Genomic DNA, 13,606 nt, shown 5'->3' with positions numbered 1-13,606 from the left:
TGTTTGCTTTTTCAAGGTAAACAGATTATCTGGAATTGGCTGTAGCTTTTATTAACTGTCCAGAAGATAATTGTTTCTACTATGTATTACCTTTGTATTACGAAAATATTCCCTCTATTATAACTTATTTTCATATTTAATTTGGTCTTCATGTTTTCTATATCTTGAATAAGTTTTAAAGAAATCATAAAGTTTATTGGTTGTTACTTTATTTTACTGCATTAATGAAAATAGAAATTAAATACCAGTAAGCTTCTAAATATTTAATATTTCTTTTTCAGTTTCCAACCCTTTGTAATCAGTACTACAAATTAATTACATTTATCTGTGAGATTTTTCCTGAAAAAATACCACAGCTTCCTGAAGATCTTTTTAAAAGTCTGATGTACTCTCTAGAACTAGGAATGACATCATATCCTTTAAATGAACATCATTGTCATTTGTCATGTGGGGAGAAAGATCTTACCTAAAGAAAATTTTTTTAAATTTGGATCTTTAATTATTCTTTTGTGGTTTCATTTTATTTTATTTTATTTTTTATTTTTTTTTTAAGATTTTATTTATTTATTCGCAAGAGACACAGGCAGAGGGAGAAACAGGCTCCATGCTGGAAGCCCGACGCGGGACTCAATCCCGGGTCTCCAGGATCACTCCCTGGGCCAAAGGCGGCGCCAAACTGCTGAGCCACCCGGGCTGCCCTCATTTTATTTTTAAGAAAGCAGTCATCTCTCTAACTGCTGTAGTTCTGTTTGTTAGTTTGCCTCATCTCTCCTTTCACAAATCTCAAGGCGTTTGGTGCCTGGTCCCAAAGTCATTCATTAAGAGCGCCAATTAATAATATACTGTTGGTGAGTCTCTGATCTTAGCTACCCACTAGTAGAGAATAGTCAATCATGTGTTCATGATCAGAAACACTGGAAACCTTTCTCACATAATGCTGTATTGCACACTAATCTACTCACTTATCTATATTCAGTCCTAGAATTTGATAATAGCTATAACTTTTTAATCTTTTATAAGTCAAATTATATCTAGTTTGTTCCTTGACCTTCGTGATCAGAATGAGTTCGGAAGTTTGCCAGCTTTGCCTGGAAGCTTTGACACCATTAGCTGAACAGTGTGCTAAAGCACAAGAAACAGATTCACCACTTTTTCTAGCAACACGGCACTTTCTTAAGGTAAGATGTTTGGGTGATAAGCCGTGAAACCATCTGCTTAAGTAAGTATGGTCAGTGCATGCAAATCTTCATTCAAATAAGGAAATACATCATTCATAAAACAGGAAATCGTTACTTTCTGTTCACTGCGCTTTGTGGAGATTAACTCCCTGGATACATTATTTTCCACTTTATTCTTGAAAACTGATGTAAATGTAACAGGGAATTTGGTCATTTGATGATTACACATATCACAGCAAGGAGTAACATCTGTACATTATTGTTGGATTCTTAAAAACCTGTTTTCTTTAATTTTCAGATTTGTTAAATAAGAACAACTACCACACCTTTTTCTTTTTTGGGATGGGAAGGGGCTGGAATATTGTATTATCATTATATAGTTTTATTTAGAGGTTTTATATTGTGTACTTTCAGCTGGTTTTTGATATGCTGGTTTTGCAAAAGCACAACACAGAGATGACCACTGCAGCAGGTGAAGCTTTCTACACGTTGGTGTGTTTGCATCAGGTACCGGACACAAGTCTCTTTGTGGGACTCTACCCCCCCCCCTTTTTTTTAGCAAGGAGATTGTTCATGCAAAGAGTAATCTATTTCTTAGAGAATCTATGACTCGGTGCTTTAGTTCTGTTTCAGTGAGGCTATATTTCTTTACTTCCTGTTAGCTCTGACTTTTTCTGTTTATTTGATCATTATTTGTCAGTTAATAAAGACTGCTTTTCCTTACTACACTGTTAGGAATCATTCTTTGCATTGATTGTTGCCCTAATGCTTGTCCTTAAACAAGTGCTAGGAACCATGAATTGATGTGAAAGAATATTAGTGACGTGGTTTCTGTCCTTGAGAAACTCATAGTTTTCTAAGGGAGACCAGATGAATGAAATGGGGACCCAGAGGAGTCGGCCATGGGAAAACATAGAAATCAACAATGTGTTAATTCTTATCATAATATGGAAAGTGTATTATTTCATATTACATTATGGAAAAGAGTATATTGTTTCATTTTATTTTGTTCAGCCTTTAGAGACTCTGAAGCACTCACTCACTGTTGGGGTGATATTATGGAAGAAAAGTTATGCTAGCTCACGTGTTCCCTCCCTATTCAGTAGATAAGGTAACCATCAGGTATATGAGTAGAATCATATTGGATCATCAGCTGCCTCAGTTTCCCAACACTCCTTTCCCCTTTTTTTGTCCCTCTGCCCCCACCACCAAGCACATATAAACGTCCCAGCATGACTAAAAGTGATAGACTTCATTTTTATTAAAAAGCTTTTCTTCCTTACAGAGTCCATAGCATTTGCTGTGAGTGGCACTGAGGGTTTTGATTTTAATTACGTTTTTAATAAAGAGACCTTTCATACTACTTAAAGATGGCCTTCCTATAGATTTCCTATACCATCTGTGCCCCAAGCTGAAGGTACTCTGGGACTTCAATTCTTACTGTCCTTTGTAGGTACAACTTTCTACAGATGGTGCCCATCTCAGGTCTGTGGCCTTTGGCTATCATTTGACTTCCTTTTTGCTTACTAGGAACAGAGGCTTCTTATCCCCATACATGTAAGCCATTGCATTCCAGTTGCCTTTTTTTCAAAAAGCATATTTACACATTGTAGAAAAGAGCAGGGTTTAGGATTAACTAGTATAATATCTTGCTGGGTCTGGCCCCAGAGGGACTACCATTTCTTTTGAAGAGGGAAATTATTTGAGTTTATACTTAGTCCTCTGTGAGCAGGTCTGTCCCTTGGATAGAGCATTTAGGGTGGCCATCCTGGTTCCATGCTTGTGGGTCAGGGATGGCATGCTATGCCTTACTCTTCCTTTCTAAATAGAATTAACATTTCATTTCACCATTTTGGTTTATCATGATATCACAAGAAGCTAATGAAAAATAGTGTCAGAGCCACTTTTTTTTTTTTTTCTTCAAAAGCGCTTATCTTGGAAATCTGTTTTGGTTGAGTGTCCCTTAACCCTGCACTTACTCCTCTATATAAGGCTTTATTATAGAAGGCATTAAAATAGAAGCGCTACACATACACCCACACCCCTAACCCCAGGTTCCTGTATTTCTTATGCTCCTTCTCCTGCCCTTTCTCCCAGAGCCACTGGGTCTATTACTAGCTTGGAGTTACATTTCCTCATTCAAAGTGTTCTACTTCCATCTTGAGAAAGGACTAAAATACACTCCTCCTGCTATACCACCTCCTCCCAAACAACTCCTGTCTGCCTTTGTGGGGATCTGCTATCCTCAGAACTGTGTTGACAGTATTTCTATATAAACCCCTGGGAAACTGTTGAAAGTCAGACTTAGGTTATATATAAAATGTAAAATAAAAATGAATAATGTGTTTGGGAAACAGAGAAGAGGCAGCCCAACAAAGTTGATAACTAGCATGTCTTCTGGAGCCATGCAGCCTAGATTCTTGCTTAAAAGCAATACAATCTGGAACATACCACTTAATCTCACTATATGTAAGAACTTCCATCTGTGAAATAGTATAAACAATACCTACCTCATAAGATTGTTATAAAAAGTGAGTTACTAATGTAAATGGCTAGAATACTACCTGAAATACAGTAAACTTGGACTAAATGTTAACGATTAAAAAGAGTTGTTGTGATCATTTCACAGTGTATTCAAATATGGAATTTTATGTTGTACACCTGAAACTAATATGTTATATGACAGCCACACCTTAATATAAAAGAAAAAGAGCTGTCAGACCCTGCCTTTCAGAATCCCACAGGCAGGATCCCACATCCCAGGACCTGATGTGATCTACTTGTGTGTCATTTGAGGAAGATAAATGTTCTTATGTGTACTTTATCTCTTCAATAGGCTGAATATTCTGAATTGGTTGAAACATTACTGTCAAGTCAACAAGACCCAGTTATTTACCAGAGATTAGCAGATGCCTTCAACAAGCTCACTGCAAGCAGCACTCCTCCTACTCTGGATCGGAAGCAGAAGATGGCCTTCCTAAAGAGTTTAGAAGAATTTATGGCAAATGTTGGTGGTCTCCTTTGTGTAAAATAAATAACAAAACTTTATGCTTAATTTAGATCCTTTCTGCAAAGTGCACTGAATTGCTAAAAGCTGACTTGAGTCTTGTCCTGTTCTTCAGTTCTTTGGCCATTTTGGATTTCGGAGCGCCTGAAAGTCTAACATGTAATGCAGTGAAACAGGAGAGGTCACCTTTGAATCAGCTTCTGCTGTTGGGTGTTAGCCACAATTTGTCATCTATGTCTTGTAGATTCTGAATGGTGATTTAAGATTTTCAATTCCATATATGTGCGAACAGATATGGGCACCATGAAATGCATATTCAGTGCCTTTCCCCCTTTATCAAATCGCTAGGTGGCTAGCCAAAGTTTAGAATTTTTGTTAAATTAAATATTAGATGGACGTATGCTCAGCATTGTTTCTCAGAATGTTGTCCACAGATCACCTGCATCACTCGAGGGGCTGGTTGAAAAGATAGATTCTTGGGCCTGAGTATAGATGCTCAGAGTCAGAATTTCTATGTGTTGGGCCTTGGAGTCTTCATTTTAATAAGCTCTTCCCCTCTGCCACCTCAAAAGTTTTGAATCAATGCAAAAGACATTGGACACTCCTAAGAGGTTTTGTGCTTTCAAACTTTTCCTCCCTTTGTTGATTGATCAGGTTTGTAATTCAGCAGGAGGAAGGAATGCCAGGTGTTTGTTGGACTCTTGTAGCACGTGCTCTCGCTCTTTCTTTTTTTGTAACATCAGCCTGGTGTTGCAGGTTTTGTGTAATACAGGTCTCTAATCATACTCTGATGACTGAACTTGAGGAAAATACGTGTATATTTTTGTTCCATAAAAAGAACTTTAGGAACTGTAGCCATTTCATTGCCTTAATTTTAACAAGAAAATACAAAAAAAGAGCAGATTTGTTTTAGTAAGAAATCAAGTCTTGATGCTTCAGAGTTGGTTTAGGGTGTTAGCTGCTATGAACCTGGTGCCCTTTTGATTGTGTATTTATGTGGGTTTATGAATGAAATGAAAGGCTCATTCATATATAGTGTAATTTGAGTATGTTTCTCTTCAGTCATGTGGCCCATGGCTAATAATCTACTCTGAATGGCTTGCTTAAGCAATAACTATCTTAAAGGATGTGAATTACTGATTCATACAGACTATTATACATTGGGGCATTAGGGGCAATAATTAATGCTAGAGTGGACGTTCTCATTTCACAGGAGCCATGTAAATTTAATTTAAGAGATTAAAAAATTCCTATTTAGATCCTCTAGTTTGATTTTTCTAATCAGGACTTTTGTACTGCTGCCATGCTCCCCTTAATTCTGTGTACCAGTTTAAATTATGGAAATGAAAGCTAATTTATAAACTGCAGGCTTATGAAACTCTGCCCACCACAATGTCAGAAATCCCATGGCACAGTGACAGAGACTCTGGTGCAGGCACACTCTGTGCTTCCAGGGGATGGGCTTTCTCTTTCTGCTGTGTTCTTGACACCTATACACTCAACTATCCTTCAAATGTAGTGTTCATATAGGAATTGCATATGGTATATGCATCTCCAGACATAACGCTGTGCAAAACCTGGTATAACTTTGTGCTCCTAACAGTTACAGTTCACCAAACTGGAGCATCTAGATTACATCCCACCTGTGCATGTGATGTTACACACAAGTGAATGCAAAGCCGAGGGCCATAGCTTTTTGAGGAACATTACTCTTAATTCGATCACTGTTGAGTAACAGCTGAGGTGGAGCAAAAACATCTTAAAAGACAGCCGGGAAAAAGCTGCTGCTGCTCTTCATGACATATACGTAGTGTATGTTTAAAGACACTTCGAACAAGTGCATTTATTTTTAGATTTCTTCTTCTTCGCCCTTAACTTGTAGTCTGCTGTGGCATTGTTCGTGGTGTTTTGTTTCTCGGCTCTCTCACCCTTCCTCAGTATCTGTGAGCTGTGCATATCTGTATGTTCAGTACGTAGAGTCCCTTTGCCAAAGGACGCTAAAGTACGCAACTGCTGGCCAGGACAAAACTATAATCAGATTGTTAAAAATGAAGGGGAGTAGGAAAGAAATGCCTTGGTAAATGAAAAGGCATCGGTATTTAGTAACTTTTCTCTAGACAGAAATTTCTGCTGAATTGGCCCAAATGTCATTACACTATGCAATTTCATTAGGTCAGTTTCAATTAAAGCAAGATTTACTTTGGATTGGACCAAATAATACTTGGGTATCCCCAGAATGTTGATTAGTGGCAAACTGGGGTATAACCGCCACCACCATTTTCTTGGTAATGGGGATGACACTTTAATTTCAACAGCTAAGACTTCTTTTCTGGGTGTATGTGTATGTTTGCTTGATTTAATATTTGTTTAGTTTGGGTCTTTTGTTTTACTTTGTCCAGTTTTGTCTTTGGCTATGTTTACTGGCTCTTTGGATTTTGGATTTTTGTTTTTTTTTTTTTTTTTTTTTTTAATTTTTTTTTTATTTTTTTTATTTATGATAGTCACAGAGAGAGAGAGAGAGGGAGGCAGAGACACAGGCAGAGGGAGAAGCAGGCTCCATGCACCGGTAGCCCGACGTGGGATTCGATCCCGGGTCTCCAGGATCGTGCCCTGGGCCAAAGGCAGGCGCCAAACCGCTGCGCCACCCAGGGATCCCTGGATTTTTGTTTTAATGCTCTTGGCCCAGTGGATGTAAAGAACACTGGCTTAATTCTAGTAAGTTGATTTTTACTATTAAAACTAACTTGTTAAAAGAGTTTTAAAAACAAAAACATTTGTGCCCCCCTTCTATACATTAAAGGGACACTTTTGAGGATATGATTTTTAGAATTTTGTGTTTTACAAAATTTCTGTTCAGATATAGTATCTTTTAACTTCTAGTTTTCAGTTCATTCTTTATTATTAGACTTATTTCTTGTTTTATTTTCCTTGCACATTTGTTTCCAAAAAGCACAGTCTCTACAGAGTCCCAAGGCACAGTCAGTAAGGACTTGGTCCTTTCACAACTTGTATCCATGTAACGGTACCTGTAACTGCATTCTTGTACCTCTGTGAAAAGGATTAGTTTTTACAGTCTTTCTGGGTGGGGGGTTGCCTGAGTAAACTATTTGGCAGTATTTGACAGTGTCCTCAACACAGTTATCCGGGTGTTTCTGCCTTGCCGTCTCTGAATCTGTTGGAAGATGGGAGAACAGGGAGCATGTTAACATCACTGCATTGAGTTTTTTTGTTAACATGTAAAAAACAAAACAAAACTGCAATATTTTTAAAATTTTAAGTATTTAGTCTTATTTCATTGTAAACCATGTATCTAATTATATACATTACTCTGTTCAGATATGATGGTTACTACCTTCTTTTTTTTTTTTTTTTTCAGTTTTCATTTCACAACCAAGCATCTCTATAACTTCCCCCCAGCCAGCAATATTTAACACTCCCTTACTGTCTTTGATTGAACTTCTTTTATCAGGATATCAAGTCTTTGTCTTTTTAGTATCACCATATTTCTCATTTCTGTTAATACTTGTATGAATCCCTCCAGTATTGAAGGGAACTAGCTTTCATTTTCAAGGATTTCAGGTTTGAGAGTCCTAGTATTCAGTGTCAGTTAAATCTTTAAACTCTTCTGTCTGTTACAGTTTTACTTGTTTCTGTTGGCCACTTCTGTCATTAGAGGTGGTTGTCATTAGACCTTACTTAAGTTAGCCGTCTCTGACAGATAATTACCATTATTGGTTCCTGAATAAAATATTAGCTGTTAAGACAGAAGGGAACCTCAGTACTTCTTAGTGTTTTGTTTGGTTTTCTAAACAGAATAGGGAACTGTTTGGATATGAGTTTTTAACATAATTTTCTATAAATTCTTCTATAAAACAGCATAGGTGATTTGAGGATGTAATAAGGTTTTAAATTATTTAAAAATGTGAGTGGGTATTCTCTCATTTGGTAAAACACTGCATTTAAGAATTCTTTAAAAAGTAATTTCCTAAAATAAAAAAAAAATGTCCAAATTAGGTATATTGCTGAGCTCAAATTAATTTGAAGTGCTCTGGCTAAAGCTGAACTTTAAATATTTAAATTTAGTTGTGAGAAGTGTGAAATATTCCTGACTGATGATAATGGAAACCCATGACATACTTAGCCAAAGAATATATTTGGTTCAGGTAAAGATATAAACCTAATACTGAGTATCCATTCTTTTTTTTTTTTTAAAGAGGATGGATGAAATCATGTTTCTGGCCTATAGCTCTACTTTGGAAAGACTGGAATATTGTATGACAGCTTCAGTGGTGATTGGGAGGTACAGCTGGTACATTAGACTCCCTGAGACTCACACCAAAAACCATCTTCATTCACCTCACCCACTGGGGTTTGCTTTCACTTATTCCAGGCCTTCCCACCAGTGGAGAGATTTTTTTTTTTCTTTTCAGTCTATATTCTTAGGCCTCTTAGCTATTAGGAGCTATCAAATGTGTACTAATAGCTATTTTCCTAGCCTGAAATTAAAAATACTGCATCCGCACTATGTACCTGATGGGGATCTGACCTCAAGTGTGTTCTGAGCCCAGGCTTCCTGGTGTGGTGTCTTTGTTACCACATAAAATTATGACAAATTGCAAATACTGGTATTGTGATTTGGTTCTCTGTACAAAGAAAGAAGCTCCATGCAGTGAGTTTGTGGTTTAATGGTCACAAAATGTTAGCACTGCTACCATTCAGCACGTGTAAAATTTTTTAAATTTATAAATATTAAAATTTTAAACTTACACTGACTTTTCAGTTTTTTTTAAGAGACCCAGGGATGAGTATACTGTTTAAATATTTACCTCTATTAACATTACTAATGAAGGTATAAAATTGCATTTAATTTTTCAAAAGATGCTACAGTATGATTTTAGGAAATAAATCAAGGCTATGTATTGAGCCAGTTACAAGCTGAATATCACATTGATAAAATTTTATTTGTATTTTTTAAATCCATAAATGGGACTTAAATGTGTCTTTTCACTAAATATTTTTATTACATTTTTGTTTTGACCATGTGTGATTTGTTCATGGGTATTTAGCTAGACTATTTTATGAAGCTTATTGAAATGGTGCTAGTTCATTTACAATCATAGGACATTTGACACTGGGGATATTACACAATCATAAAATAATTTTAGATAAAAAGACATGGGACATATCTGTATAAAGATTTGCATTACCTCCTGGGAAAACACCAAAACCCTAATGAGTATTCAGAATTCAGAAAGAAAAAGTTTTGTGTATATTCTGTAATATTGAGCATATTTATTTTTTATTTCACCTTACGGTCTTAGAAACATTTTCAGAGTTATTAGTTAAATCACTGGATTTGGGTATATTTGTAGTAAATATTTTTAGTAGTTTGGGTCATTCTTTTTTGTCCTTTCAGGAAAAGTGGAAAATTACTATCCTGCTCTGTGTTAGACTTACAAACTTTTACCCTTCACCCAATCTAAAATCTTGTAAACATGTGCAGTGAAGTTAATTTTCTTAAGAAAAGGAAATGCTTGAAATATATTTATTTTAAACTTAATTTTGCTTTGAATATTCATTGATTTATAATAGTATTTCTTAGGTTATGTTGAAATTTGGTTCTACTCCAAGGTTGGGTAAAGGAAAAGGTTGTTTAAGAGGTAGAGTAAGTAGAGTGCATGTTGAGTTTTTGTTTCACCCCTTTCATTATTAAGGGGGGACCGTAGGCACAGGTTCATCACTTGTCATCTGAAGAGAGCCATAGCTGATTTTAAAGGCTCCAAATATAAAAATTAGTAGTTTTAAAAAGTAATCTTTAATGGCTCTCTCTAAAAATACAGTCATTTTGGGCACTTGAGTGGCTCAGTCGGTTAAGCGTCTGCCTTCAGCTCAGGTCATGATCCCAGGATCCTGGAATTAAGTCCCACATCAGACTCCCTGCTCAGTGGGCAGTCTGCATTTCCCTCTCCTCTCCCTCTGCCCTTCTTCACTGCTCAGGCACACTCACTCGCTCACTCTCTGTCACATGCTCTCTTTCAAATAAAATCTTTAAAAAGAAATACAGTCATTTTATATTGGGTAATTTGTGAATAATGCCTTTGTTGCATTGATTAGATTATGTGACGTTTTTGTTTGTGTTTTAAGCATAGCATCCCAGATTGAGTCTTGTGCATTCTTTGTAATCTCAGATAGCAGTTCAGTTTGACTTTCTTTTAAAACTAAGTGGAAGCAAAGGCATGTTCAGTGAAACTAATGAGAAAATCTGCTCAGAAATTCCATACAGTACTAATTGCAGATTCTGTCTCACCTCCTACTGACTTCTTTCCGGGTAAATTATTTTTAACATCTAGCATCACAGTGAACAGAAGTAAATCACTGATGATTCCTGGAGTTGAAGAATGAAAAACCTGAGGTGAAGTGCACTTAAATAGGGATCAGCTAAATATTCTTATTTCCACAGTAGTTACTTTAAGTGTTGATAGTATTCACTTCAGTTTATTTTGCCAATTAGTCTTCAAATATTCCTTCTCGTAAGCCTGGGGAGATCTTTGGTTGCAATATTCATTTGTACACCTGCTTACAATTGCATTGCCTGCATGGTCCTTTCTGTGAACTACTTGGTAAAGCCATTTGAACTGTACAGTACACATGATCCTGAGGTCCTGGCATGGAGTCCTGCATCAGGCTCCCCCCAGGGAGCCTGCTTCTCTCTCTGCCTATGTCTCTGCCTCTCTCTGTGTCTCTCATGAATAAATAAAAAAATTTTAAAAAACATGAACTGTACAGTACAGGGGAGAGGCAGAGAGCCATAGATGCAATTCCTTAGTAAGCTATTTAGGGTTTATGTTAATTTTCATGGGCCTATCTTCTATGTCCTAGGACCATAAATGTTAATTCTTCCCAAAGGAAATATTTAAAACATGATAATGGATATAACAGATGCTCAATCGATTTCATTATACTTAAAGATTATTTCTAAGAACACATTTTGATCAATAAATGTCTAATAATACCTGATAATCATTAATTACTTTTAAATACGGTTTTATCTCCACATCATTTATTTTTTTTTTAATTTTTATTTATTTATGATAGTCACACAGTGAGAGAGAGAGAGGCAGAGACATAGGCAGAGGGAGAAGCAGGTTCCATGCACCGGGAGCCTGACGTGGGATTCGATCCTGGGTCTCCAGGATCGCGCCCTGGGCCAAAGGCAAGCGCCAAACCGCTGCACCACCCAGGGATCCCTCTCCACATCATTTAGATGTGACCTAGCCCTAGCCACAACCACCATGTTAGTATTGGGATAGAGCTCACCATATTATTTACTGTTTCTTCTTTTCTATATGAGAAAATTGATTGTTTTAAGTCAGTAGTTTCAATTTCTGTTAATAATCAGCTCATATTCTTACAACAACAATCATAAAGTGATTCCTAAAGTAAGTTTCACGAATCACTAATTCTCTATAACTTAGCTTTTATCAAATTAATTGGAGAAATAAAACAAGTGGGATTTTTTTGGTTTTGTTTTGTTTTTACCATGTGAAGCTAAAGCTTTACTACACTAATGCACCTTGGAAGCTCTAGAAGATCTTAATGAGATTTTCATCAGCTTATTTAGTGGTTTCTTCTCAAAGTATCTTTTGCGACTAGAATTTGAAGGGAACATCCTTTGCAACATGCTTGAGTAGTGTGGTGATACAGTACTTGACAAATGGAAGAAAAAGACCAGAATCTGTGTACTTGTAATTATGGGTAATTACTAGATATTTTTTAGAAAAGGAAAACCAAGTCTCATCATCACCTTTTCAAAGTAATCTTCATCTCTTTTATGCATAATTTCTGAAGTTGCAAGATGAACAAAAATAATTTCTGAATACACAAAGGAGTAATTCCTGAATTGAAATTGATTTGAAAGCATCTTTTAAGTCCAGTTTAACTTGACAAATAATCTTCATTTTACTTCAACAATAAATTGCCTTTGATGACTTACATTTTTTATGATTTTCAAAAACCACTAAATTACAATGCAAATGTTTCACCAGGAAAATTCTGATCTTCATGTAGTACTGAGATGCTGTCTGGGCAGTCTGCACTCTTGGTGTAGGTACAATTATACAAACTTCCTGATGGCGTAGGTCACCTTAATTATAAAAATAACGTAGTTGTTTACATCAAGGTAACTTGTGTCTCATGTTATGAAAGCAACTGAAACTTTGAAAGCTTAAAAAGTTTCAAACCAAAAATAATGTGCTTTAGCATAAACTCTTCTGTTAATTTGTAAGCCAGGGCAGTCTCACATGCATGGAACACTACCTCTGTAAAAGTGTACTGCCATAAAAGTTGATTATTGTTTCTTGGTTCATGTTATTGATTTCTTTTGGTTTTCTTTCTAGCTCCTTTGCTAAGTTACATCTGATTTTGAAATATTGTTTAATAGATTTATCATCAATTCAGAGCCTTCAAAGTAGAAATAAAGCATGAGTTGTTATAGGCCTGGAAACAGTATTTAAAATAGAAATTATGGTACAAAATTGTAAACCTCTTTTATGAACTACTGAATGGCATCCTTTGGCAGCTGAGCAATTCATTTATATCCTCAGCTTATCGAAAAAAGGATTTAAAGCTATTTAGAATATATAAAACTTAGCAAGATCATAAAATTGGTAAAGGAGGAGAAGGTAGGGACATAACGTTGATCGCCTTGGGGAATGGAGAAGTACCTCAGTCTGATGTGGACGGGAACCCTTCTTACATTAAGCGCCTGTTTTGCGGTAGATACTGTGTGCTCGGTGCCTATACCACTGTCAACGCACTCAATTCCGGGAAGGCTCAGAAAGGCTCCAGGTAAGTCAGCCGACCAAAAAGTGGCCATCATTTCCGTGGAAAATGTTTTTGCGTCATAATTAGATTGCCAATTAGTAGCTGGTCTTACTTCAGCGTGAAGACAGCTGTTGAGCAGTCAGATCTTGCATCTCGCATTATTTGCAGCTGACCCCGCAGGAAGATGCGTGAGGCTAGACTGACACTAACCACACTTAAGTTTGGGTAGGTAGATCCTGCCGAGGGGGGAGGAAATCTGACCAGGGTTTGAGAGTTTTTCCAATCCTAACGATGTTACAAAGCCTCAATTTAGTTAATTTTAATTCCTCTTAATTCCTTTATTAAAACTGAGTCAACTAGATAAAGGTTTGAATTTGATGTCTGTGACACGCTACATTAGTTTCAAGTGCCAAATAAGCTACTTGGAAGACATTTACCTTGAAGGGAATCTAAAACCTTAAATGTTGTCTTTTACTGCCACCATCCTTGGAGGTAATTTATAGGACAGAGAACGGCGAGAGTCCGCACTCGCGGGAGGTTGGAGCGGGGCTGGAACAGCCGGGAGACCCCACCCTCCCAGGCCTCGCGGAAGAGCCCG

At 36.7% G+C, this 13,606-nt stretch overlaps 1 protein-coding gene across 1 annotated transcript in view; it reads left to right on the top strand.

The window, feature by feature from the left end:
• The window catches only part of XPO4 (exportin 4), a 124,218-nt gene extending 117,565 nt beyond the window's left edge, over positions 1-6,653 (top strand). Inside the window, exons 20-23 of the mRNA XM_055317417.1 lie at positions 282-413; positions 1,062-1,178; positions 1,593-1,685; positions 4,015-6,653. Of these exons, the coding sequence (XP_055173392.1) occupies positions 282-413; positions 1,062-1,178; positions 1,593-1,685; positions 4,015-4,212 (540 nt within the window). The 3' untranslated portion in view covers positions 4,213-6,653. The remainder of the gene's footprint in view (positions 1-281; positions 414-1,061; positions 1,179-1,592; positions 1,686-4,014) is intronic.
• Positions 6,654-13,606: the final 6,953 nt, after the last annotated feature.

The sequence above is a fragment of the Nyctereutes procyonoides genome, unplaced genomic scaffold, assembly GCF_905146905.1.
Source record: "Nyctereutes procyonoides isolate TBG_1078 unplaced genomic scaffold, NYPRO_anot_genome, whole genome shotgun sequence".
Lineage (NCBI taxonomy): Eukaryota > Metazoa > Chordata > Mammalia > Carnivora > Canidae > Nyctereutes > Nyctereutes procyonoides.
Note: the sequence above shows the minus strand (reverse complement) of the source record. Positions and strands in the feature narration are given on the sequence as shown.